Genomic DNA, 27,838 nt, shown 5'->3' with positions numbered 1-27,838 from the left:
TTTCCTTCTTTATAGAAAATAAGAAGTAGACAGGGGTTAAAATCACAATACTGAGTCCTTCCTATAAATAGACATAAAGAGTGTGAAGGAAAAAAGTATTTATCTACCACAATATGAAGAGGGAATACATCTGTTCTAACAATAAGGGCCATGCTGTTCAACTCTGAATTCAGCTGCCTGATATCCTGCCGCCCAGGGCTGGCGACCCCTTCCTTACCTCGCCCACATGTTGGTGGGGAGCTCAAGGCTTCCTGAGGTTCTTCTTTGTCACTGGTCTCCCCGTAGGCATTTTTGTGCTCTGCAGAAAGGAATGAAACCCCCAGTCATCTCAGCACACACCAGGGGAGATCATGGTGGGAAAACTCATAGTGAAGACGTGGGATACTCAGCTATCTGCTAGGTGGGACTGTCCCTGTCCCAAACCATCTGGTCAGTCTCTGGGCTTACCCGGCCTGCAGGTTGACTCACTCCTGTTGCCATCACCAGAGCCTGAGGACCATCCACCATCTTCCTCCTCTTGTGTATACCTAATTCTCTGTCTACTACACCCCCTTTCCCATTGTCCCTGCTCATTACTTCTGTCTCTGTGCTTATCTCCTGCTGTCAGTTTCTCCAGGGGCTTCTCTTTGTTTGGATGTATTTCTGTCTCCTTTTCTTCTGACTCTTTTTCGCTTGCGCCTCTGGCACTCTCTAGTGTTTTTTGCTTCCCCTATCTCACTCAGTTTTTTCTTGCTCCCTTTCCTCTATGTTAGGCGTCCTGAAAATAGTACTGTAGAACCTGATGGGGGATGGGATAGGGAGCAGACTAGGTCAAGGCAACATCACCAAACACAGGGAAAAGTTATTATATGGCCCACATATAAAAGAAAAATCAGAATATTGCAACCACTGAAAATATTTACACTATCTTGAGAGATGAGGCAGAAGCAATAGACTGGTGCCCCATGTGAATGGGAGACATAGAAAACCACAGGAAGGACAACTGATTTAATCCTAAGGCAAAAAAGAACACCAGGTTTATGTGGGAAAATGATATGATCTGATTGACGTCTTGCAAATAATAATCATGCTAAAGTGGAGAAAATGGGTAGCATGGGAGCAAGAGGAAATGGTGCATTCGTGTTGCCTTTAACGAGGGAGCAACCTCTGGAGAAGGAGTTTCTAGTTTGAGAAGAAGCTGTTGGTTTCAATTTTGGAAGTGTCAGTTCCTGAAAGTCATCCAAATGGAGAGGATCCTGTGATAAATGCCTTTGGGTGCATAGACCGATAACCTTGGGAGACAGGTGTCCCTAGCAGGCATGCCCTTGAGAGTCATTCTGTTACCTGGGAGTAACTGAGACAGCTAGGGTGAGGGTTATTAGTCTCTGACTATGTTCCAGGCACTGCTTTCTACCTGGGGAGATTAAATCTGAAAACTTACTACTGAGATAGACCCCCTTCTGCTGGAAGATGCTCCTGTCTAGACTCATACTTCTGTTTTACAAGATCCCAAATTCTCCCTTCCCTATACGGTAGTTTCCATTCCTTATTGATTTTTAAATTATTTTGATATAACTCTTTCTCTACATAGTTTCCTTTGTGCTCCCTTCCACATTATATTTTGACATTTATTTGCCAAATTATTATATAAGCTAATTTTCATCTCCGTATCTCATTTCTTCATGAGCTTATACCCCTTCCATGTTGTCTCTCACTTTCTCCTTTTCTATCTCTGTTTCTCTGAATCTTTCCTTCTGGTTGCCTTAAAATTTCCCTTATTTTATCTATTTTCCTCTTTCTTACAGATGCTTCCTCCCAAACTGACAGAAGTTCTTCCCTTTTCACATGGACCACAGCACCAGACAGCCTTCCCTTATCAGCTCTATGCTAACAATCTCCCAAGGGACCTTCTAAAGTGCAAACCTATCAATCATTCACAAAACTTATTTCCATATTGCTGGTACTACCAGAAGTAGGCTGAAAATGATCTTGTTGCCTCAGTTGCCATAATCCGCTGGTATTTGGTTTTTACGGGCATTTAATAAAACCACTCAGGCCCTTCTGGTCTGGTGCCCCAGCCTACCTTTGCTATATCCTGTCTCCCTATGTTCTCCAGGCAGGAATCCCCTCTCCACTCAGGAGCTCTGCTCACCATTATTTTTAGTGTCTCTCACAGTTTTGAAAAAAGCAAAACAGAAAATGGACACAGTCTCACCTGTATGTATGTGAATATGAAGAATAGAATGGTAGGATGGGAGAAAGGCAAGATTTTTTTCCATGCTGATGGAAAACAAAGGTATATTGAGGGAGTTGGTAATTTAAATCAGAATTACCTTGTTTCTCTTCTGCTGGCAGGCTGGGCGTCTCCTCTAGTTCTCCTTCATTAGACCTTGGGTTAACTCTCTGATCACAGGTCACTGCAGAGAAACAAGGACATGATGGACCATGGAGGGTGATGGGAGCAGACCTCGGCACGTCCATGCCCACCAGGATGGAAAAGCAAGCTGCCTGCTCCTTGCTGCCCCTGGGAGCCACACTGTCTTGTTCTGCTTTCCGCCATCTTGTTACACGTCCTCTGTCCACTTCTTACCGTCCCACCTGCATTTCTGCCTCACACATCTCTGTTTCCTAGCTGTGCTTCTCTTCCATTGTCTGGGCTTCTCTTGTTTTTAGGCCTTAGTTTTGTTTTTGTTTTTCAGTGATAATGTATCTATTTTCTAATGTTACCCTGTCTAGCTTTCTTACTCGAGGTGTCTTCAAGCCCTAGTGGTTGAGTCCATTCCCATGCTCTCTGTCAGTATTTTCCTTTCTCTCGCCACCAACATTAGTTTTTCCCTTATTTTTTTTTAACTCAAGAAAACTTTTATTTTTTTGAGGTGAAACAAGCCCAACAGCAAAAACACTAGAAACAATTCCCCTATACTAAGATGGGAGACTGATGACCACATTCTATGAGAGCAGAAAGGGCTGTTATAAGTACTCTTCTGTCCACAGGCTCTTGAGAATATTGTCAAACAGTTGAAACATCTGCAAACCCATGCCCAGTTTTTCTTTTTTCTTTTTTTTAAATTTTTATTTAAATTCAAATCAATTGGGGCACCTCAGTGGCTCAGTCGTTAAGCGTCTGCCTTTGGCTCAGGGCGTGATCCCAGCGTTCTGGGATCGAGCCCCGCATCAGGCTCCTCCGCTGGGAGCCTGCTTCTTCCTCTCCCACTCCCCTTGCCTGTGTTCCCTCTCTCACTGGCTGTCTCTCTTTCTGTCAAATAAATAAATAAAACCTTTAAAAATAAATAAATAAAATAAATTCAAATTAATTAACATACACCATATTATTAGCTTCAGAGGTAGAATTTAGTGATTTATCAGTTGCATGTAACACCCAGTGCTCATTACTTCAAGTGCCCTCCTTAATGCCCACCACATAGTTAGACATTTCTCCAAAGAAGACATACAAATGGCCAACAGACTCATGAACAAATGCTCAACATCACTTGGCATCAGGGAACACAAATCAAAACCACGAGGTACAGCAGTTAGAATGGCTAAAATTAATGAACAACTTAGTTTTTCTCTTAATGAAGATCTTATGTTGGACCCCGGTGCACTTCTTTGGGAATGTGTGGGACTCTTGGGGCTTCTTGTTTGTGTTCTGACCACAGGACCCCACCCTGACTGGCAGGTGGCTTCACACAACTGTTCCCTCAATGACACATCCACTGCTGCCCACTCTGCCTTTTCTGCTTTGCCCTTGCAAAAATAGCCTGCATGCTTTTCTCTTCTTTGTTTCCCCATCCACAAAACAGAGGTTACAGCAGTTTGCATGCCTGTCTTAAGGTTTTGCAAAGATAAAAGGAAGTCTCCCACAACGATGGAGACTGTCAGAAACCTTGCACACCTTGTCTCCCAAACTTTGTTCTCTTTCTCATTTTCACCCTTCCCGTGTGTGTCTGCCTCTTCCGTTTCTACCTCTGTATCTCGCTCTTGGGATCTCTTGGCACTCTTCTTTGTCTTGATTTGTTTCTTTCCCCATGTCTGTTCCCACCTCCCTTCTTTCCACTCACGCTTCCCTGCTGCTGTGCTTTATTTCTTCTCCCCAACTCTTAGCTTGTTTTCTAGGGGTCAGAAAAGGCATCTCTGAGATGGTATCTAATATCCACATGCTGTCACCAGATTAGTGAGCAAGTGGGCAAGAAAACTGTCCAAGCACAGGGCCCAGCATGTTCCAAAGCTCGGGTGAGAAAGAGGAATCAGATAATTAAAATTACTGAACAAGTTTTATACAAATTTTTGAAGTAATTGCAGGACAGACATGGGGCTGGAGCCATGGGGAGGAAAGTGGATTTAATCCTTCTGACAACAAGAAGTTATCAACTTAATGTAGGAAAGTAGGATAAACCAACCTGCATTTTCAGAGTCCTCTAGTTGACCTGAAGAGATTGAGTGTGATGGGAACATGACTGGGGGGAAGATATGAGACTGGAGGCTGTTGCTCTGGTTCCAGAGAGAAGAGACATCTGACCAGAGTGTTCGTGTTGGGTATGGAGAGGAATGGACAGGCAAGAGACAAGTTCGAGGTATAGCTGAGTAATCTGGATGACTGATGGGCTCTGTGAGTTGAGGGAGGGGGATGAGTCCCTGATGACCCCAAAATTTCTGCCTGAGGAATGGAGCAATTGTGTTCTGTCCTGAGATAGGGAACACCAGGAAAGGAGCAGATCTGGTGTCAAGAAACATGGTATGTGCAATTGTGGGTATCTTGTATTGAGGTTCCTGAAAAACGTCTAAATGGAGATGTCCTTCAGGTCCCCTGCACAGCTGCATTCGGGCCCTCAGATGAATGAGGTTAGAAGACAAGTCTGGGCCAGACAGGTGTTTGGAGATCATAAGTTATAGAAGAGAGCAGACAAGGATGCCTGGGGGGGAGGACCACTGCCTCTGAGAATATTACAGGTGCCATGTTGATAACTGGGGACATAATAACTTGAAAATCCATGGCTAACATGTTCCACCCCTACTGGCAGACTTGTTTCCAATGAACAACTCTTCTCTCAGTTCCTACAGTGTCCCAAACTCTCTTCTCTATCCCTTGTACAGTATTCATCTCTGCTGAATTTTCACTCATCTCCTTTTTCTCGATGTATAACTTCTGTGCCCCTCCCCCACCCTTTCTTTTTCTTAATGCCCGCCCCCCCCCAACCCTGCCCTGCAGTTCTCTCTTACCACCATGTTCTCCACCTGTCTAAGATGATGGAGCTTATCTCCTTTCTTCCATGGTGTTGATTTCCCTGCTTCTATCTGTTCTCTCTAGTTCTTAACTTTCTGTTTCTAATTTTTCAACCTAAGAATTAAAACTCAAAATTCAAATTTCAGACTTTCTGCGTATTTCATCCACGTCCATATTCCTTTCCCCATATCACCAATGTTCTGGACTGTGGCCATTGGCAAATGATCAAGGATCCTTCCCTTTGCCAGGTCCATTTCAAAACTCTTTCAGTTCTCTGTGCTGCAATTATACTCATTATGCCCATGTTCCTGGCACAACCTTAGGGAAAAAAGGTAGGAAATTATCTCCCCTCTCTGATAACATGGTTATATTTAGACTTCATGTCTATTTAAGTAGAATTGTCAATCACTTTGGTCTCTCTTCATTTCATGACTCCATCTATATTTTTCATTCTCCCTTTCTTTGTCTATGTTCTATACCAAGGGAAACCTCAACCAGTCTGAGATCATCCTTCACTGCTTGTGTCTCTCAAGGGAAGGAATCAAATTCTGGGCATAGTTTGTCTATGTGAATATGTGGGGATGGATGGATGGATGGATGGATAGATGGAAGGGGAATAGGGAAGGGATGAAAGAAGGTGTCCCTCCATATTGATAGGAAAGTAAAGCTTTAATTAGATTACAGGTCATTTAAATCCTAATTACCTTCTCCATCATAAGGTAGTAATCTGGGCATTTCTTCTGATTCTCCTCCTTCATTCTTTTGTACAGCTACACGTTCACAGGACACTGAAGAAAAAACATGAACATGATAGACAGTTGGCCTGGACTCTGCCTGGATGTGGCCAATGCTCAGAGAGCACTGGAGCTTGATGTTCAGAGTGCAGGAGAACTGCTCCTCGGGAAGAAAAGTATGTTGGTACCCACTGAACTTGCTCCGCCTTTTTTAGCACCTTGTTAGGTCCCCATCCCCTTCTCTCTCCTTCCCTCTTCTCCCCCTGACCCTGTCTCCACATGTTGCTGCACCTGCACCATGAAGCTGTGGATCTCTTTGACTATGACTTGCTCTCCCTGACTTCTGCCATCTGCTTGCATTTCTGTCTTTTTGCTCCTCCATGAAGTTCTTCATCTCTTTGCTCCATTATTTCCCTATTTATTCTCTTACCTCACTTCCTCTGTCTCTGCGATACGTAATATTTCATTAATCCTATGCAATCCCTGGGAAGTAAGTTTAAGATTATCTCTCCCCTCCCAAACCCCACCCTGGTAGTGTTTAGAGTCCATATACATTTAGATAAAATTGGGCCTACTTAGCCAACTCCATTGGTGCCCCCAGTCTACATTCTTATTATTTTGTGCCCTTCAGTTCTTCACCCTAGAGCCCTTCCATTAAGGTGCTTAGCCTCCTTTCCCCCCTGCCTCCCACACACTGGAGGAAAGCAACCAGAGGCTGAGTCAAAGTGTGTATTTGTGTTTGGGGGTGAAGGAAGTGTCCCTTGCATACAGACAGACAAACAAATTTAATGAAGTAACTAGTCATTTAAATCATAATTACCTCCCCCATCGCCTGGTAGCAGTTCGGGTATCTCTTCCAAATTGCTTCCATTCGTCCTTTGGAGACCTTTGTGCTCAGAGGAAACTGAAGGGAAATGCAGAAATGACCAACCAGACATGACGATGAGGGAACAGACCTCAGGAACATCATGCTGAATTCTGGTGTTCGGCACTCAAATGAGCTTCTCCTTGGGAAAAAGGACCTTGCCTAAGACCTACCAGAGCCTTGCTCTGCCTCTTCTTCTCCTGTGATCTTTCACACACCTCCTTTCTCCTTCTCATTGTTCTGTCACCACACACTGTTTCCTCTATACCATGAAAGACTGGACATCTCCATGAATCCCTGGGCTTCCCTCTTGGGCTTTTTCTTCTTCATGGCTCTTCCTGCTCTCTTGGCAGTTTTCCTACTTGTGGCTCAATTTTTCTTTCTAGATCTCTTGCATTTCACATGGTAAGTGCCAGTTCTACCAGCTCTTTCTGGGGTTTTCCTTGGTTTTACTACCAAAATATATTTGTTGGATGAGGGCCTTCTTGCACTGGGCCCTGATCCACTTGCCTGGGTCTCTGAACATTTCCTGGGTTCCCCCTGTGTGAACTCTGTCCCGGTGACCCTGGCCACCCTGACCATCTGCTAGTCTGACGGCGCCTCCACTTGTATAACTACTTTGACCTGGTAAAAGACCCTTATACACTGCAGTGTTTCTATTTCTTTATCTATAAAATAGAAAGAAGCAACAGTATGTCTCTCTTAATGCATAAGTTTGTGGAGGTGAAATGACATCTTATTTGCAAAATTCTTTGAAAAGTCACAGTAACATAATAAAAACTATTTGACAAAAATCATAATTTACAGTGTAGAGCAGTTGATCTGAAGGATCGTGTTTCTCTTGAGCTTTTTCCAAAATTAGGCACAAAATAATAACATTATCAATAAATAGGATGATGCTTAGTTTTTATTCTCTGGAGAAGCTAAAGTGTTGGTGGGTAAAAATCCAAGCCTTTACTATGAATAAGTCTGAAAGGCATCCCCCCTCTTCGGTGTGTCTCTCCCCGAATGTGCACTTGGGGATTCATGGGATTCCAGAACACAGTGGATCTTTTCACAGAGGAGTGTGCTCATGGTAAAATGCATCAGGAAACACCAGCTTGAAATTTAGCAGCCTGATACCCTGCAGCCCAGCACTGGCAACCTCCCCCCTTCTTTGCTGGGCCCACATCTTGGTGGGGAGCCCAAGGCTTCCTGAGGCTCTTCTTCATCGCCGGTCTCCCAACAGGCCTTGCTATCCTCAGCAGAAAGGAATGAAATCTCACAGACATCTCAGTTTATGACCAAGGAAAAAAATCACAGCGAGAAAGTAAGAAAAACCAAGAAAGCCTGAGAAACTGGAATGTCCCATTCCACAAAACGACTGCCCTGAGGTTATGTCCGCTCCAGCAGCTTTCACTAGAGGCCGACAGTAACTCACCCATCCTGCGAAAATCTTCCTCTTCTTACTGCACATCACCCTTTTTCTATTCTTCCCTTTACCGTTTGATTCTGTAAATCTAATCACTCCCTGCCTCAGTTTCTACTGCTGTCTCCTGGAGCCTCTCTTTCTCTTGGTGTATTTCTCTCTTGTTCTCTGTTCCTGCGACTTTTCCCCTTGTTTTCCCTGATACTGCTCTTCCTCTCCTATCCTTTGGCTCTCAGTTGTTCCTGTCTAGCTTTCTCTAAAGAAAGGCCTCCCCAAGGTGGTTTGTGTTAAATAGGATTGAACCAGAATGGAGGAAGGTAAGCGGAGAGCAGGGGAACAGAAAGACAGTTCTAAATAAGGCACATGAACAGACTCAGATGTGAAGGAGATAATTAAAAATTAAAATCCCTGGGGAAGAAAGTGCCTTCTGTCTTGAAGTAATAGTACAGCAGGCAGGTGACGAGGCTGGGGAAGTGGGCAGGCGGCTTGTTGTGGGGGCCGGCCTGGACCCCACGGAAAGAAACTTCTATTTAATCCTTGGTGTATTAAGAAGTAGGAAATACTTCTTATTATTCCTAAGTAGGAAAATAATACAATCTAATTTTTATTTTCAAATGTTCCCTCTAGTTGAAGTGCAAATAATGCACTTAATGGGACTAAGTTTGGAGGGAGGAGGAGGCAGAAGGCCTCTGAGAACCACAACAGTGACAGAGACATGGGTTAGAGACTCGGCTCTGGGGATGGGACGGATGGACAGGTGGGAGATATTCTGAAGGAGAAATGACCATGTTGGAGGAATGACAGGCATGTAATCAAGGGCCAGAGGAGTCATGGGCAACTGCTAGGTTTCCAACTTGAAAACAACACGGGCGAACAGTGATCTCTCATCGAGGGAAAGAACACTGAGGAGTTAGCTCCAGCCCGAACAACGAAGAATGAGCAATGCTCTCGGCTCCGCGTGTGCCAACGCTAAGGCTCTTGAAAGAATTCCAGTGCAGTATCTATCTGACCCCTGGCCTCCAGGTCCATGGATAAATGAGCTCTGAAGACGATCTGGGGTGGAGATTTGGCCTTGGGAATCACTGGAATATTCAGGGAGAGGCCCATTGCGAACTGACATTTTGTAAGAGCCACTTTGATAACTAGGGACAGTTTCATCTGGAAACTCACAGCTAATGTTTTCAGCCCTGGTGCCCAAAGGTGCTTCTATCCAGTGCTCTGGCCCCAAACCTGCGGCATCCCAACCTGCTCCTCTCCTCTCTGTCCCCGTTTACCCTTCTCCTAGTTTCCATCTATTCTGTTTCTCTCTGTAGGTGTCTTTATACCTCCCCAGCTCTCCCCACATCCTAGCATTTATTTTCCACTCCACATTACTCCTTCCGTATATTTTTCTCTCAGTTCTGACCTCTGATCCTTGAGCCATTTTTCAGTTTATCTCCTCTTTGCTATGTCTCCCACTTCTTCCCTGTCCCTCGCTGCTTCTTCCACTTTACCTTGACTTTCTGTCTCTCTCTGCTCTGGTGTCCTCCTGATTCCCCTCTCGCCGTCTCCAGCACTCGGGGCTTTGACTACAGTAGCAGGGACCTCCCACTGGCCAGCTCCTGAGGGACAGTCTCCCGCATGGATGCACATGGCATGCTGCCTCCAAATTCCTTTCCATCGGTCTCTGAAGTTAACTGAAAATGATTCTCCTTCCCTACCCTTGAGGGTAGGAGTTTATGTTCCTTTTGGAGAATTGGATCCGTCTGTGAGATTTGTCCTATATTACCCCTAGCTACCTTTCCTCTTTCTATACTCTCCATCCACAAGTACTCTCTCTACTGAGGAGCTCAGATTCCTTTTCTCATAGTCTCTGTCACATCTGCGGGCAGGTAAGGGCAGATGGAAGGAAGGACTAGCAGACGCCTGGGATCAGAGACAAAATGCAGGCTTTGTTCCGCAAAGACAAGAAAACAAAGATTTAATAGAGAATTGTACGTTGAATGATAGTTACCTTGTCCTTCATAAGGCAGTGAGCTGGGTGTCTCTTCTAGTGCTCTGACATTATTCGTTCGGAGAAGTGAGTGTTCACAGGACCCTGCAAGGGGGACAGGAAAATGGCAGGACTCAGACAGTGACCAGAGAAGAGACCTCTGTGCGCTGAAGCTGAACCCTGGTGTTCAAGCTCCAAGAACCCCACCTGGGGCTCACCAAATCCTCGCTCACCTCTTTCTCATTGTGATGCACCTAACTGGAACGTAAAACAGCTGTGTCCCCAACACAGCAGTGGCGCTTACTAGCCATTTTCAACACCTGAAACATTTCCACCACGCCAGAGAGTTCCCAGGTGCTGATTTCAAGTCTGTTTCCACCCACCGTAAGTGAGCGCTCTTCTGATGTTTATCACCATTAACTAAGTCCTTCCTTTCTGGAACTGTCCCCGTCTGTCCTGACACTCACGTAAACAGGGTCCCACAGCAGTACGATTGGGACTGGCTTCTTTTGCTCAGTGTACATCGGACTCTTTTTTTTTTTTTTTTAAAGATTTTATTTATTTATTCGACAGAGATAGAGACAGCCAGCGAGAGAGGGAACACAAGCAGGGGGAGTGGGAGAGGAAGAAGCAGGCTCATAGCGGAGGAGCCTGATGTGGGGCTCGATCCCATAACACCAGGATCACGCCCTGAGCAGAAGGCAGACGCTTAACCGCTGTGCCACCCAGGCGCCCCTGCACATCGGACTCTTGAACAACACTCACAGCAAGCTTACTTTCGACATATAGATTTATAGATCTAGAGATCGATAGTTTCAGTTCATACACCGGAATGCAAAAATTAAGTAAGTTGCCCAAGTAAGCAAGAGGTAGAGCCAAGCGCGAAGCCCAGCAGTGGGGCCACAGCGTGTTCGCCCTTAACTGCTGTGTAGAAGAGGGTTTGAGGCCTAGGCCGGTCACGTGCCCTTGCACAAACCTCAACTCTCCTCGTATCTCCGTTTCTTCCCCTGGCAAGTGGGAATAACATAACCCTCATAATACTGTTGGAATGAGAGTACTTGTAAAGGGATATCTGGGTTACAGTAACTTACCAAGAAATCATAATTTTCGGTATTAATGCTGTAGTTTAATAATTTAATGATCAGTTATTAGTAATAATATGAACAAAAGGAGATTGAAAAGCTGGAAACGGTGGCTATTGGTTACAAGAGTACATAGTTCACGTGTGAGCAATAAACGAGTTGCTTCACGGGAAGGGCTGACCTTACACCTAGCGGTCTGAGAAAGGGTGGTGTTGCTTCAGTTGTCACTGTTAAGTGATTATTGCCCTTTATTCTGTTCTCGTCCTTACGCTCTTTTCCATTTTCCTCTCTCTCTTTTTTTTAAGTAGGCTCCATGCCCAGCTCTGGGCACGGAGCCCAACATGGGGCTGGAACTAAGGACCCTGAGATCAAGACCTGAGCTGAGATCAAGAGTCAGACACTTAACCGACTGAGCCACCCCGGTGCCCCTCTCTTTCTTTTCTACACAGCATCACTCCTTCCATGTTCTCTCCTGCTCATGGGGAGATTATTACTCTCTCTCCCTCTCTTTTCTCTTATTATGGGAAGCATTTACAGCAGTTCCTTCTTGGCTTTCTCTTTGGGTCTGCCACCTGGTGCCAAACCTTACCCCTTCCCTGATCCACTGAAATCCTAACTCACAATTACCACTGTCAGCTCTTCCCCTTAATTGTGCCTCATGGTCACAGTAAGATCTGCTCTTGCGGGTTCCTGTTCTATCTTCTGAGCAGTCCTATCTGCCTGGCAACATTTTTGGATTCCACACCTGGGTGGTAAGTTAGGATCCCATACAAGCCACCACTGGCCTGGCTCGCCCCCTCCCCTACCATCTCCTTCTGCATCCCTCCCCAGGGGGCACTCTCCACCCAGGAACTTGGCCCCCCTGATCTCTGCTAGCTATTCCTCTCAGCAGATGAGAGAACAAGTCTCTATGGAGTCATAAGTACCTAGCTCGTGGTGTGTTTGGAAGTGGAACATCTCCTTTGTCTCGTCTTCATCAACGGCTCCAAAATGGAAGTGGTCATAAATCACTGGGAAGAGGAAGGAAAGGCAGTTAGAGACATCTGGCGGTGACCAGGAACTTCCTCTCACAACTTCACACCTGGCTCACCCCTGACTCCGGCAGTTCAGTGGGAGCCTTCCAGCCCGCGGGGAACCCTGGGCTTCGGCAGGTCTCACAGGACCGGAGACAGATGCTGCCATACATCTCAGAAGGTTAAAGAAAGCAGGGGCGGTGGGAAAGTGGCGAGTAGTTCGATGAACTATTTAAAATAATGAAAGCTAATTTAAAATAAATAATATATATGGGAGGTACTTTGTAAATTCTGCATGCAACTAGGAATAGAGAAGAAGCAATGGGATTTCATCAGGAGAAAAGTAATGTTTACAGAGAAATAGACCTATATATAAAAAAAGAGCCCCAACATCTTTTAAGGATGGAGGTTTTAAAAGAAAGAAACAAAGAAGCAAAGAAGCAAGAGAGAGAAAAAAGAGAAAAAGAAAGAGGAAGAAAGAAAGAAAGAAAGAAAGAAAGAAAGAAAGGAAGAAAGGAAGGAAGGAAGGAAGGAAGGAAGGAAGGAAGGAAGGAAGGAAGGAGGGAGGGAAGGGGGGAAGGGAGGGAAGGAGGGAGGGAGGAAAAGGATCTTAGGTCAGGGAAGGAAGATGATCTGGTTACAGAGAAACCTAACAGTGAAGAGGGACTAGCATTTCTCTGTGGGGCATGGGTGGGGAGAGATACAGGAAACAACAACAAAAAGACATTCTGTAAGGCACAAACAAGAAGCAAATACCATTTGAAAGACACAACTGATGATTATCACAGCTGTACCGGGGACCCAGGAAGTGGTAAAAAGAAGTACAGGAAAGCAGCCCAGGGCACCCTGCTTCACAGTTGCGTTCCAAGGTAACTCAACCAAAGATAGATGGAAAAGCAAGACTCAAAAAACATGAGAAAAAAAGCTCAAGAAATAGAGAAAGACACTGGCCCAGAAAGACAGACGACAAGAGCACACCTGCTGGAGGCAGCACCCACTGAAGGGTGGGGTGGTGGGGTGGGGTGGTGGTAGGGTGGGGGTGAAGGTAGAAAGGCTCTATTGGCACAAGAGATGCTCCTGCCCTCCCCAGGACACACTGACTTCTTGTCCAGGCAAACTCCAGAGGAGGACATGGGGATAAATGCCGTGTGGGTCAGAGGTCTTGGGAACACAGGGGGCGCCCCAAGAGCATGTGTCTCTGTGCAGGTTGTACGACCTTCCTACCAGCTTCCTGGCTTTGGACCGCTGACCCATGGCTCTCTTGGACACCAGGGTCTAGGAAGTGCCAGCAGCGACTTCCTGGCGGGTGTGGGGGGGTGTGATGAGCCTCAGCATCGGGAGCCCCAGAAACTAACACATGTGATGTGGGTGCTGGGGTCCAAGGAAGGGGATCCACACAGTCCATGGAGAGGATTAGAGCCTCTGAGATGAAGGCAGTAACAATAACTGCCATTCCTTCATACCCATGACCTTGGGCCATCCTGGTTCCACGTACAATCCTGACTTAAAATGTATGATTGGTATTTGATTTACTTTATTCCTTTTTCTGGCTTGGATATATCATAGCGTGGAAATATTATAGCTTTTCTTTTAATCAAGGTATGGTTTTCACAAATCAGCACATCCCGTTCTTTAAGTTGACTTCTTTTACTTTTTCTCTGCTTAAAAATCCTTCATTACCTCCTGATGTCCCAAATACTAAACTTCAAATTTCCTGTCCCTGGGTGTCAGACCCTCAAAAATCCCCATCAACTTCCCTTCCCAGAATTAGCTTCCAAACACTCCCTCCCAGGCTGTGTTTTTAGCCACACTCTTCTGCCGCTCCCCCAGTCCTCTCTAGTGAGTTCTCTACTGTTTGTCTGGAGAAGTAAATTGGCACACAATGGCACCAAAGGACATATTGTCTAAGACAATATCTTTTACTGTTTGAACATGACTACAGGTAACAGAGAGACTTCCTCCCCTTTCCTACAAAAGCACATAATTCATGCCTTCCCCCCCCCCCCCAGAAAGTAGAGACTCAAATCCTACATTTCTCAGCCCCAAATTCAGGTCCTGGCCAAGCAATCAGGCGTGGGGTTACTCGGCTAAACGTCTGTCACCCCCACTAGTTGTAAGTTCCATGAGGACACGGGGTCATGTGCATTGTCTTCACCACCGTATTCTGTCTGCCTGCTGTGAAGCTGTCACTTGATAAAATGAGTGTCAAACATTAATAAAGATTGAATGAATGAATCGGTGAATGAGATGGGTTTGAATCCCCCAAAGTTGTTGAAAGCTATAATTACCATTCTGGAAGCTTTTGCAAATCGCAAGTAAGTCAGGATAGGCCTTCAGGTTAAGATTGCTGAACAGTGCATCCAGAACGGTCTTGTCAAATGTCTTCTCTAGTTCACTGAGCACATCATAGACCACTCTTTCCACTGGGACCTCATTTCTACAAGCTTCTTGAAAATGCTTAAAAATATTGAATGGAGAATTATGTAAGCTGTGGATTTACAGGTTATAGAAGATGCAGATCATAAGCCAAACCTTCCGTTCTCTCGTGGAATGTGAGGATGTCGCACGTGTTCGCATGATTTCTTAAGTATTCTCCATCTCAAAAATAGACTCTTATTTGAACCTCTCTGACATTGTTGCACACTTGAGGGAGGAATTTTGAAGAATAAAGGTGGCTTCAAAGTCGAATGATTGTGGGGCCTTAAGAGCCTGGCCGGGATGCTTCAAGAGTGGCCCCGACTGGTAATGAGAGGCCATTCTGTTGACCGGACAGTAACCACTGCCCTCCCCTCAGGACTGACCTGGCCTGAAAGGCTCCAGAAAGTCAGGTGACCACTCTCCCCTGCTATGAACGTGGCCAAAGGGCAAAGAAAATTTGTAAAGACAGGGGCACCTGGGTGGCTCAGATAGTTAAGCATCTGTCTTCAGCTCAGGTCATGATCTCAGGGTCCTGGGATCGAGTCCTATATCGGATTCCCTGCTCAGTGGGGAGCCTGCTTCTCCCTCTCCCTCTACTGTTCCCCCGTTCCCCCTGCTTGTGCTCTCTCACTCTCTCTGTCAAATAAATAAATAAATAAAATCTTAAAAAAAAAAAAAAGAAAATTCATAAAGACAAAGTGAAGGCTTGTCCTCAGTGTCTCCAGGAAGACTCATCATTAATCTTCACCTGTGTTCTAGGGCTCCAGAAATGCCTAAAGAGCAAGAAATGATTTGGACAGAGAGTAGCAAGCATTTGCCTCTGGATTTATCCTGACGTGACCCAACTTGCCTGTGAGTTTCAATCATCTCAGGTTCAAGTGTGTCAAATAAGAGGGCTTTGTAATGAAACATTGCCCAGTTCATTGATTTGCTTTCAGTTACTGTTACCCGACTGTATAAATATATCTAAGATGCACTGTAGCGAGGTAGCATCCCCAGTCCCAACCCAGCTACATCGGCACCACCATGTCCTTCCCCCCAGAAGGAATGTTTTCTGTGATGCTCTTTCTCCTGTCACCTCCTAACTTAGAGGATGGTGGTGGTCCCCACCCACAGAAGGCCCTTGGGCCTGTTCACTGCACCCTGCAGTCTGGCATAACATCGGTGGAGCTGGGTATCATAAGGAAAGTCTCCTCACTTACTTGATACTTGTGCTCAGGGATAAAGTCACGGTCTCGGAGGCCCATAAGGAAAGGAAATGGTTTATTTATTGCACTTGCGATCTCCACCTTATTCTCTTTGAAGAGCCTAAAAATAAAGTCATAGAACACCTGCTCCTCTGGGGTTTGGTCTTCTGGGTTCTGGTTCCTTGTGAACATCCTGAGGAACAAAGACACAATACGAAAACATGACATTGAGTTTCCAAGAGGCCCATGGTGAGGGGAAGATTTTAGACATGAAAGACAGTCAAGGGAGAGCCAACACGTATCCAATAGTGTTCTTGCAGAAGGACCAGAATAAATGGAATTTATTTACTGAGAGAGTAATCAAGGGTGCAGTAGAAGAAGACACTTAGTTTCAGAAAGACTCGTATATAGCAGTGAAAGTGTTCACCCTGTGGTCATCAAAACCACTGAGAAAGACTTTTACCTGACCCTTCTAGAGAAAACGTTGAATTTAAAAGTGTTAACATCTTTACAGGAATTGATATGATACTGTGATAGTGAAATGTACGCGTCAACTCAAAGGGGGTTTGGGATGAGATTAACATTTAAATTGGTGGACTTCGAGTAAGCAGGCCCTCCATCATGTGGGTGGGCCTCATCCAATCAGTTGAAGGCCCAAATAGAACAAAAAGACTGACCTCTTCATGTAGGAAGAAATTCACAAATAGACCACTTTCAGACTGGAACTGCACCATCATCTCTGCTGGGGTTCCAGCCTGCCAGCCCACATGGCAGATTTTAGAACTGCCAGGATCCATATTCATGTGAGCTAATTCCTTTTTTTTTTTTTTAAGATTTCATTTACTTATTTGAGAGAGAGAGACAGAGAGATAGCAAGAGAGAGCATGAGCAGGGGGTAGAGGGAGAAGCAGGCTCCCCACTCAGAGCCCAACACAGGGCTCGATCCCAGGACCCTGGGATCATGACCTGAGCTGAAGGCAGACGCTTAACCAGCTGAGCCATTCAGGTGCCTGTGAGCTAATTCCTTATAATAAATCTCTTTTACACACACACACACACACACACACACACACTCTTTGTCTTTTCTGATTCTCTGGAGAACCCTGACTAATGCAGACTGTTTTTAAAAGAAGTTCACAGACAAAAAAATAAAAAACCAACTAAGGCAATATTACAGAACCTACCACTGAACGGCAAGGTTTTTTTAAAACAAGGTTTGCTGGGCGCCTGGGTGGCACAGCGGTTAAGCGTCTGCCTTCGGCTCAGGGCGTGATCCTGGCGTTATGGGATCGAGCCCCACATCAGGCTCCTCCGCTATGAGCCTGCTTCTTCCTCTCCCACTCCCCCTGCTTGTGTTCCCTCTCTCGCTGGCTGTCTCTCTCTGTCGAATAAATAAATAAAATCTTTAATAAAAAAACAAGGTATGCCTGATTTGCCTTTTTCCATGTATCCTCATATTTATAATATGTCCATATTGATATTTTAAAGTCAAATCAGTGCATTTAATTGCTGTGTAATAATATTTTACATAATTATAGACAATATTTACCTAATAATCCTTTACTGGTCAATGTTTAGGTCTATTCTAATTTTTTGTTATTATGAGCTGTATTTTGGTGAACAACCTTGTTTATATCTCCTTATGTGCAGATAACAAGAATTTCTTTAGCTTATGTACCTAGAAGTGAACTGTAGAGAAACTGGGTACACAGCCTTCAAACTTTTAAGTTGCTAAGTTCTTTTTCAAAGTGATTGATTAGTTTACAGTCCTGCCAGGATTTCGCAAGAGTTTTTCTCTATACCTCTGTAGACCCTAAGTTATTGTCATACTTCACAATTTCAGTCCCTATGGCTATAAGGCCAACTTAATTTTGTTTTTGCCTATATCAGGAGGTATTTTCTGCAGTTAAAAGAATACATGGAGCACATATGATCTGGCATCAAGGCAGAAAATGTCTCTCGAACTGTGCCCCAGGGTTCTTTCCCTTTATCCTGTTCTGTCTGGTGTGTTTCTTGAGATTCCATCGGATATTATATAATTAAAATCGCTGACAGTTGGGACATCTGCGTGGCGCAGTCGGTTAAGTGGCCAACTCTCACTTTTGGCTAAGGTCGTGATCTTCGGGCGGTGAGATTGAATCCCACATCAAGCTCCAGGCTTAGTGTGGAGTCTACTTGTCCCTCTCTTGCTCCTCCCTCCGCTCGTGTTCTCTCTCTCTCTCAAAATCACATGCAATGAATGCTATTCTGCTATACGGTATTCTGTAAGCAGAAGACTAAACTGAATATTCTCTGCCTAGAAAAATCCTACTCCTTTTCAAGAACAGCTTGGTTATCGCCTCTAAGAACTTCCCCTCACATTCCCCTGTCTAACATGTTCCATAATCTGTTTGCCTCTATTAGACAGCGAGATCATTCTTGGTTATTCCAGATTGTTCACTGACCACTGTGTGCTCTCATAAACAAGTATGGTAAGGTGTAGTTTTGCGAAAGCCTGTTCAATTTGCCCATTTCATACTAAGTGCGGGCTCTGGATGCAGATGACTTGAGGACAAGTCCTGGCTGTGCTTCTTACTTGCTCTAACCTTGGCCAGCTTTCTGAGGTTCAGTTGCCTGATGTGACACGGGAGTAGTAATAGTATCCATTTATAGGATTTGGCGAAGCCTGAATAAGACATGAGTGTTGAGTGTGTAGAGCAATCGAACAGCAAATGTTCCTAGTGAACAACAAAGAGAAGAAATCTCAAGTAAGACATACAAGGGGTAGACGTCCCGCACCCATCTGTGACTGCAGAGGCAAGAATGGCATTCCACACGGTAGTATTAGGTCAAAGATGCCCCTCGCACAAGGTTTCAAGTAACAGTCACAAGAATAGGTGTTTTTCTCTGGCCTCATACACAGACGTGTGTATATTCAAAGTACGACTCGTTCTGCAGCTAAACCTGCCCGTGTAAGTGTTATCTATACGTGGAGACCTGTAAGACTCCTGGATTCCAACATTATGGTCAAGCCTTGGGAAAGTAATTTTTAAACCCAAAAAGCTTTGTAATTCTGATTCTTACTGCATAAATGGTTCCCCTCGCTGATAATGTCTTGATAAACTTCTCTGTAATTCTAAAAGGTGTAAACACTTGTAAGATTTTTCTATCCCACATTAAGAGGGTCATTGGGACTTCCCCTTATGCATATGCATTAGAATGGAACAAAACCCATTCCTTACCCATTAAAAAGAAAAAGCCTTCTGGTTAAAGATAGTTGACCCAAGACAAGTGCTTTGCTCCCCTCAGATTAGAGGGCCCCCTAAAATGAAAGTAAAGGAATTAAAGGCACAACAACTAAGGGAAGGGAGTTAGGTGAGAAATTGAAACCGAAGTCTGAAAGAGCAGTAGTGGTCCGAGTGCTAACTGCTGTCGCTGGTGGCCGAGGGTCCCAGAGGTGAGAAAAGGGTCCAGCATGTCCTGCAGCCCCTGAGACGCAGCGGAGCCAGGGAGGGAGGCGCCATCGTAGGCCAGCAGGGTTGCTTGAAAGGCAAAATACTAACCGATCGGCTCCCCAGCTCCTCTCTGACCACCACCCCCCCAGCATGTGCCACACCCACATCCAGGCAAGATACTAGAGGCTGCTTCTTACAAAAAATATAGATGACTAAGTGGAAAAAAAGGGCTTCACCTTCAGGCCTTAAGGCCTTGCCCTTACGCAGGAACAAACAATAGGCCACACGCATTTGTGCAAACCTGCCACAGGAAGGAGTAGAACCAAAATGAGCAAAGAACAAAAATTACCGCAGCATACACAGAAACAGTGCTGGGGACAGAAGAGAGTTGCCAAGAAACAAGTATTGTCATACAGATAGGAGAATATATGTTGTCCAGGATGACATGAAGAAAAGGCCAGAAAATAAGAAGATGGGGGCTTGGAAATTTAAAATGGTCGCTAAATTTAAAAAGAAAAGAAAAAAAAAAGGGTAGCTAAAATCGTTGTAAAATAAGGAGAGAATTTTCCCAGAACATAGTGGGTAAAAATTTTAAAAGGGGGAAAAAAAAAACCCCAAGCAACTAAACCTGAAACCCGAAATGTCTAAAACAGTTATGCAAATCTATAGATTCAGAGGTAAAAAGAAATGAGTAAAAAACATATACCCTGTCCAGTTACTCATGTGTGAAGGCAAGATACTTGTGCAAGCGACACTGTGCTGAGCAGAACATCATGTGACATCGTGTGTCAACCAAACTTCAATGAAAACAAATAGCTGTGCAACGGCTCAGAATATATTTCACTCCTGTACCATCTGCGTTGGTCACACAATTTTCATTTTTTTTTTAAGATTTTATGTATTTATTTGAGAGAGAGAACAAGTGGAGAGAAGAGGAAAGGTGAGAAGGAGAAGCAGGCTCCCCGCTGAGCAGGGAGCCCAACATGGGGCTCGATCCCAGGACCCTGAGATCATGAGCTGAGCCAAGGCAGAAGCTCAAGTGACTGAGACACCCAGATGTCCCTCAAAAATTATTTTAAAGTAGTGATTCTCAAAGTATCGTCCAGGGACGCCTGGGATTACGTGAGACCCTTTCATGCATGACCATGGTCGGAACTGTTTTCATAATAGTACTAAGATATTATTAACCCCTTTTCTCTCTTGTCCTGTCACACATGTATAGTGGAATTCCCCAGGGAATACATCTTCTGTGGGATCACAAAAGATTGACTGCAGAGCCGATAGGAGAATCCAGGTGTCTTCTACTGAGCCAACTATTAAAGAGATCTGCAAAAATATAAAGCATTGCTAATCTTCTTACTAATTTACTGTCCTTTAGAAAACACAGTTATTTTTCATAAAATATGTCATTTATATCAGCACGTAATGAGTTCATTATTTTTTTAATGAATAAATAAATATTTAAGTGCTCAAAGTTTTAATTCCTAATATGACAAATATCAATTGATGTAATCTATATGAACAAAAGCTAGCTTTTGAGGTTCTCACTAATTTCCCATTCTCAAATGACCTAAGAGATAGCTGTTTATTCAAAGTAATAATAGCAACTACGTGATTAGAGCATTTGCATAAGCAAAATGACAACAGCAATGTTGATAAGGACAGGAGGGAGAAGTTTGTGACATTCTTTTATAAGTTTGTGACATGCATCTCCCATAAAGCAGGATAGTGTAATTTGAAAACACGGGTATGAAGAAAATAAATGGTATTAAGCAAAGTAAAAATAAATAAGTAAATAAATAACTAACAGATATGACTAGTCGTAAATATATATTGCAACCTCTGGGGAAAGCACTAAAAATGTTTCAAAAGAAACATCATTCATATGCTAGGGAAGAAGAAGAGAAAATGGAGTCATAAAATGTTCAATTAAAACCATACAAGGCAGAAAAAGAAGAAAAAGTAGAAACAGAGACGAGAATAATGAGTAGAAAACAGTTGCAAACATGTAGATATTAATCCAACTACAGGAATACTCTCAATGTGAATGATCTCAATATAGCAATTAAAAGACGGAGATCAATAGAGTGAAAAAAACAAAACAAAAAAACACCCAACTATATGCTGTCTGTAAGAAAGCCACCTTAAACATAAAAACACAGATAGGATCAAAGTGAAGGGATGGAGAAAGAGATACCATGCCAATATTAATCAGAGGAAAGCTGTAGAAGGTACATTAATTTCAGACAAAGCAGACTTCAGAACAAGGAAAATTGTCAGAGTGACAGAGGGATCAATTTCTCTAGGAAGACACAGGAATCCTTAACGTGCATGCAAGTAACAAACTATGTGACCCAAAAATTGATAGAACTAGAAGGAGAAATAGACAAATCCCCTACAATTGTTGAAGACTTCAATGCCCCTATTTTAGTAATTAATAGATCAGGCAGGCAGAAAATCATTAGGAATATAGTTGATCTGAACAGCACCATCAATCAACCTGATCTAATTGGCATTTACAGAATATTCCACTCGACAACAGCAAAATACACATACCCCTCAAGCTCACATGGAATATTCACTAAAATATGCCATATTCTGTGCTATAATACACACCTTAAAACATTTTAAAGGATAGAAATCATTTAAAAATATGTTCTCGGAACATAATGAAATACAAGTAGAAAAAACAGATAGCTGGACAATTCCTGCAAATACTTGGAATTAAAGAATATACATCTAGGGTTAAAGAAGAAATATCAAGAGAAACTATAATATTTTGAGCTAAATGAAAATGAAAACACAACTTATTAAAATTTATGGGATGTAACAAAAGCAGTGCTTAGAGGAAAATATACAGCGTTGAATGCACACATTAGACAAGAAGAAAGATCTAAATGGATAACCTAAGCTTCCACCTATAGAAACTAAAGAAAAAAAGAGAAATTGAGACCTAACGCAAGCAGAAAAAAATTAATCATTAAAATTAGAGTAGAAGTCAATGAAACTGAAAACAGGAAAACATCAGAGAATATCAATGAAGTCAAAAGCTGATTTTTTTGGAAAATCAATAAAATTGATAAACCTCTAGAAAAGCTAACAAAGTAAAGAGAAGACAAACATTACTGATATCAGAAAGGCAAGAGGGGGCCATCACTATTAATCCCATGGATGTTAAAAAGATAGCAGAGAAATAATACCATGGAAAACTCCATGATGAAGAACTTGATAGAAGATGAAACAGAAAAACTCCTTAAGAGACACAAACTACCAAAGTTCACACAAGGAGAAACAATCACCTGAATAACCTGCATCTATTAAGAGAATGAATCAATGATTAATAGGCCTCCAAAAGGGGTGCCTGGGTGGCTTAGTTGGTTGAGCACATGACTCTTGATTTAGACTCAGGTCATGATCTCAGGGTTGTGGGATCAAGGCCGGCATCAGATTCCTCGCTCAGCATAAATTCCGCTTGGGATTCTCTCTCTCCCTCTCCCTGTGCCCTTCCCCCCACCATCACCCCACCTGCACCCCCCTACCCGCCCCCCCACACACAGGTGTGAGTGCACACACGCACGGGCTCTCTCCTTCTCTCTAAAATAAATAGATAAATAAAATCTTTTAAAAAAGAGACCTGAAAAAATGAAAGCACCAGTATTACTAGTGAATTCTACAAAACATTTAAAGAAAAAAATGATACCAGTTCCTTCCAAACTCTTCTAGAAAATAGAAGAGGCAGCACCTCCCAACTCAGTTTATGAGATCAGCGTTACCCCACTGTCACTTCTCAGGGCCTTCCTTTCCCTGCCTGGAGGCCAAGGACTGGCCGGACTCAAGCTTGCTCCTCTCCCATCTCTCGGGACCAGGTGGAGGAGCAGCTGTGGGCTGCATCCTTGGCTGCCAGGAGTGAGGGTGCTGGGTGCTGAGGACCTACCTGGCTGCTCTGTGGGTGCCTTCTTGGGGCCCGGCCAGCACTGGAGTCTGGGTTAGAGGGGTTGCCATACACTTTCCGGTTGCTTTAATTTCTAGCAAGAACGTGTTGATGTCTTTGTCTTGTATTTTTAGAAGACAAATTCACTCCTTCCCTAGACAAATGTGTAACAAGGCAGATCAGATAAAGTAACACCTCCCTCCCCACCCGATTGTATTTGTCAGTACTGGGTCTGCTTTCACTTCCCCTAACTCGTTGGTGTACAGATGCCCTGCTTAGATAAGCTCCGAGCAGAACTAGCCCCCAGCTACCCAGAAACCAGAAGTTTGACAACATCCAATTTCAATGTTACTTTTCCTAAAAGAAACTGTTCTGGGCAGAGTTGTCTTTGGGGGTTTGGGGTAGGGAGAGAGGAGGCTCAGGGGAAACGAGAGGATTCATAGGGCATGGGAGTCATGGAACCCCACAGCAAGGCCTCAGGAGGGCCAGGGAGTTCCACCCACGCCAGCCCAGCTGCATGGATTTTGCAAGGAAATAAGAAGGTCATATGAGTCAAGAGGGCCCCAAGTTTCCCCGGCAGCTAATCTGCTGTGATTTAAGAAATCTGATTTCCCCATTACTTATTTACATGTAATCTTTTTCTGTCATGTACCTGTGGAATGAGTCTGGGAAGACAAAAATAACCAGTGTAGACGCCGACCTTACGGGAGATGGGGATCAAGGACGGGAGGTAAGGACTGACCTGCGGCTGAGCTGGCTGCCTCCACCCGCCATCTTCCACTGCCAGCCCCACTGGGTCATGGAGCTGGCCCAGGATCAACCTTGAGCAGACGTTTACTGCCTTTGTGCCTCCCTGGAGCTCTGAGGAGAAAGTCTACCCACTGATTGAGCTCTCGTACCCATTGATTGTGACACCCAAAGGGGAAAAGTGAAGTTGCTGAACAGTGTGCTGTGGTTATACCAACACGAGGTCTCCCTGCGCCCAACCTCTAAGGCGGTTCTCAGCCCCGGGGCAGAGGACTAAGGCCAGCTCAGTTTCCATGGCAGACAGGTCACTGCTCGTGCTAAGGAAAGAGAGCGGAAAGGTTGGTTTCACTCAAATGGATCCAGGTTGTGTTGAGGTGAGGGGGCATAGGCTATGGGGGCAGGAAGTGAACTCCATGTTTGCCCCTACCACTCTGCTCAGGTGGTGGTGAGAAGGAAAGAAGGAGAACCAGACATTTCAGATCTTCTCTGAAATGGTGGACTGGCCAGGCACACAGGGCTAGGCAGAGCCAAAATGCTCAGCATTATAAGGTGGGGAAGATGTTCCTCAAATCGCTGGAAAGCAGCCAGAGGCCAGAGAACATTCCCTACTCCTGCAACCGGAGGGAAGTGCCAAGTTTGAGCAGAGGGGCCTTTTGGTGTGCCTTTCTAAGTTTTCTTGAATATACAGGCACTTTACACACGTAGCCAGGGTGATTAGAAAACACTGAGCTTCAACTGGTCACTGAAATCAGGGCGACAGGCTTCACACGGGCTGGGGAAAGGGCTTGGAACTGACATTACCTAGACCTTAAAGGATAATGTGATGCTAGCTACCAACTGCATCACATTTACGTTTGTACAGAATGTTTTCCACACGTGGCCGGCCTTCATTCTGGAAAGGATTTGAAGCAACTTACAAAAACACACGGTATCAGCATAAAGTTGGGAGAAAAAGAAATGGGAGCAAAGCGCAAATAAAATAAACAAAATGGGAGGGACACCTGGGTGGCTCAGCCGTTAAGTGTCTAAAGTGTCTGCCTCTGGCTCAGGTCATGATCCCAGGGTCCTGGGATCGAGCCCCGCATCGGGCTCCCTGCTCTGCGGGAAGCCTGTTTCTCCCTCTCCCACTCCCCTTGCTTGTGTTCCCTCTCTCACTGGCTGTCTTTGTCAAATAAATAAATAAAATCTTTAAAAAAAATAAAATAGGGGCGCCTGGGTGGCACAGCGGTTGGGCGTCTGCCTTCGGCTCAGGGCGTGATCCTGGCGTTGTGGGATCGAGCCCCACATCAGGCTCCTCCACTGTGAGCCTGCTTCTTCCTCTCCCACTCCCCCTGCTTGTGTTCCCTCTCTCGCTGGCTGTCTCTATCTCTGTTGAATAAATAAATAAAATCTTTAAAAAAATAAAATAAAATAAAATAAAATAAAATAAAATAAAATAAAATAAAATAAAACAAAATAAAATAAAATAAACAAAACAGGAGGACTAGAAATCCAGGTAGGACAGTGGATCCAAGACAGGCAAATGGGATCCAGGCACCTGTGGAATCCAGGCCCTTGGTCAGAGCATTGGGTCAAAGCAGGCGAGGCCTGGGGAACCAGAAGCAAAGCAGGATGTTTCCAAAGTATGTTTCACTGAATCCTGCTTCTTCTGGCTCATTATAGAAGTGCTAGAAATTTGCACAAATCTGTTTGCAAAGTATAGAGGGCCAGAGATTTCTACCCTTCTGCCCACTTCTGTTCTTTCTTTCCTCCAAAGAAGTGAACATCCATCTGGCTGGGACAGATTCCAGATTTCGGGATATTGATGAGGACATCTCATGGGGGTTGTGGATGGGGTCCGTGTGCCTACCAGGTGCCACACACACGGGGGACTGCCTGCCACCACCCACTGCCCGTCCTTTCTCTCTCCCTCTCTCCCTTTGTGCGGCAAAGGGGCCGTGAAGCTGAGCTTCTGTTGGGCACAGCTGTCCTCTCCGTGGGGCACAGTGGCCTGGACAACGCCTGGCCCAGACTGCAAGAACCCGCTATGGTGTCTCCTCTCTCTCTCCTCTTCCTGCCTTTAAGCAGCAGACAGACCCAGGCCATCACTCAGCTGGACAATGACATAAATGTGCCAGCTTCTTCTGCTGAGAAGCAAAAGGCTTTTGGCATTCCTCAGGGGTACTCCCTTCAAGTTTACAAGAAAGCCCTAGTTTGCGATATCATGCCTTAGCCCAGATAACGATAGGCTGGAATTTTAGCTTATCTCTCCCACTGTCTTGTTTTTCTTTACATTTACTAGAGAACCAGTCTCCCTAAGATAACAGTTCCTGGACCAAGACCATCTATGCCCATCAGATAGTCCCTGGTTCCTAACACAGAGGTAGAGTTGTTTTCTTTTTCCTCCCTATGACCCGTGGGACAAGAAGATTCTGGCCTCCATCCTGTCTTTGTTTTCCCACCCAGATTTAGGCCAAGTAGGTGGGAATATCTGAAGGCCAGTCAATGCTTTCTTTCTACCTGGAAAGTTCCTCTCCATTTTGCTAAGTGTGCTAAGATCCGACACTTGGAATCGTGTAGAGCCCTAATCACCATCCAGAGCTAGAAGTTCATGTGTTACCTTGCCCTTGCTTGCCAAAGCCTCCCAAACTCCCATCTTTGAACACTAATGGGATGTCCCCTGTGTTTATGTCCAGGTAGGTCAGATAACCAAGCTCAGACTGAGCATATTTCTCTGAAGATCCATTGCCCACAATTCGTTCTCTGATACCAACTTTTACTAAGTTGAAGTTTTGGGGTGTGAGTTATCGAAACTGACGCTGGCTAACTCAGGCAGAAAAATCAATTTCTTAGATGCATATTGGGTAACTCCCCGAATTTACAGGACAGCCAAAGACTGGAATAAGAAAATAAGCAGTCTGGGCAGTACGATCCCCAGCCCAGGTCATTCCATGGACCTCAGGTATGTGGTATGCGGCCATTGATTTGGCAGATGTGTTCCTTCCATCCTGATTAGAAAGGAGGATCGGAAAGAGTTTTAGTTCTTCATGACAGATAAGCACATTCGTTTACAGTTTTGTCTTGGAGTTATGTCAACTCACCTGCCCTTTGTCATAATATAGTCCGAAGAGATCTGGATCACCTGGACATCCCATAGAACATCACACGGATCAATTACATTGGTGACATCATGGCGATCGGACGGGATGAACAAGAGTTGGCCAGCACACCTACTAAAGAGGAATAAATTATCGACCCTCCACAACAGAGGTGAATCTCAAGAGCATTATGATGACCCCAAGAAGCCACACATCAAAATGCACATACTGTGTGTTTTCCTTTATGTAAAACTTTGATACAGGCAAAAAGAATCTGTAGTAATAGGAAGCGCATCAGTGGTTGTCTGATGCTGGGGTTGGGGAGGAGGCTATCTGCAAAGGGTACGAAGGAACTTTCTGGAATGATGGAAATGATCTATCTCTTAATTGTAATTATGATTACATTTGTGAAAACTCATCAAGTTAAATGAACACTTAACATAATAAATAAAATGGAGCTAAAAAGGAATTATACATAATTTTAGTAAATTCTCAATACACATGTCATTGAAATAACAGCTGAAGTTTTCCCATTATTACTATATTCTCAAGCATGTGTTGCTGAGATAGAAACATTTTTATCTTTATTCACATCTATTTCTAGTTTAATCATTTCTGTTTGATCTGGCATTATGTTTCCACACTGCTTTTTTTTTTTTTTTTTTTGCCTTTGCCTTTGCCTAATCTATCTCTGGATGGGTCTGAAGGAGGAGAGTCTTGGTTCCAGGCTAGGATGTCCAATGTCCATGAGGGGACTTTTCAGGGTA

General features: G+C 44.3%; 1 protein-coding gene across 8 annotated transcripts in view; it reads right to left on the bottom strand.

The window, feature by feature from the left end:
• Window positions 1–27,838, bottom strand: part of LOC113250367 (nuclear body protein SP140-like protein) — a 61,970-nt gene that overhangs the window by 32,996 nt on the left and 1,136 nt on the right. For 4 of the 8 annotated variants that reach the window (XM_026491741.4, XM_044380898.3, XM_026491745.4 and 1 more), the window contains exons 2-11: window positions 27,075–27,206; window positions 23,251–23,401; window positions 15,898–16,075; window positions 14,566–14,734; window positions 12,191–12,274; window positions 10,204–10,287; window positions 6,758–6,841; window positions 5,908–5,991; window positions 2,313–2,396; window positions 218–298 (exon numbers count right to left, since the gene is read on the bottom strand). In XM_026491741.4, coding sequence (XP_026347526.2) covers window positions 218–298; window positions 2,313–2,396; window positions 5,908–5,991; window positions 6,758–6,841; window positions 10,204–10,287; window positions 12,191–12,274; window positions 14,566–14,734; window positions 15,898–16,075; window positions 23,251–23,318 — 916 coding nt within the window. In that variant the 5' untranslated portion in view covers window positions 23,319–23,401; window positions 27,075–27,206. The remainder of the gene's footprint in view (window positions 1–217; window positions 299–2,312; window positions 2,397–5,907; window positions 5,992–6,757; window positions 6,842–10,203; window positions 10,288–12,190; window positions 12,275–14,565; window positions 14,735–15,897; window positions 16,076–23,250; window positions 23,402–27,074; window positions 27,207–27,838) is intronic. The other 4 variants (XM_044380895.3, XM_044380897.3, XM_048214094.2 and 1 more) reach the window with 4 other exon arrangements.

The sequence above is a fragment of the Ursus arctos genome, unplaced genomic scaffold, assembly GCF_023065955.2.
Source record: "Ursus arctos isolate Adak ecotype North America unplaced genomic scaffold, UrsArc2.0 scaffold_1, whole genome shotgun sequence".
Taxonomy (NCBI): Eukaryota; Metazoa; Chordata; class Mammalia; order Carnivora; family Ursidae; genus Ursus; species Ursus arctos.
This window is presented reverse-complemented; position numbering and strand designations above follow the sequence as displayed.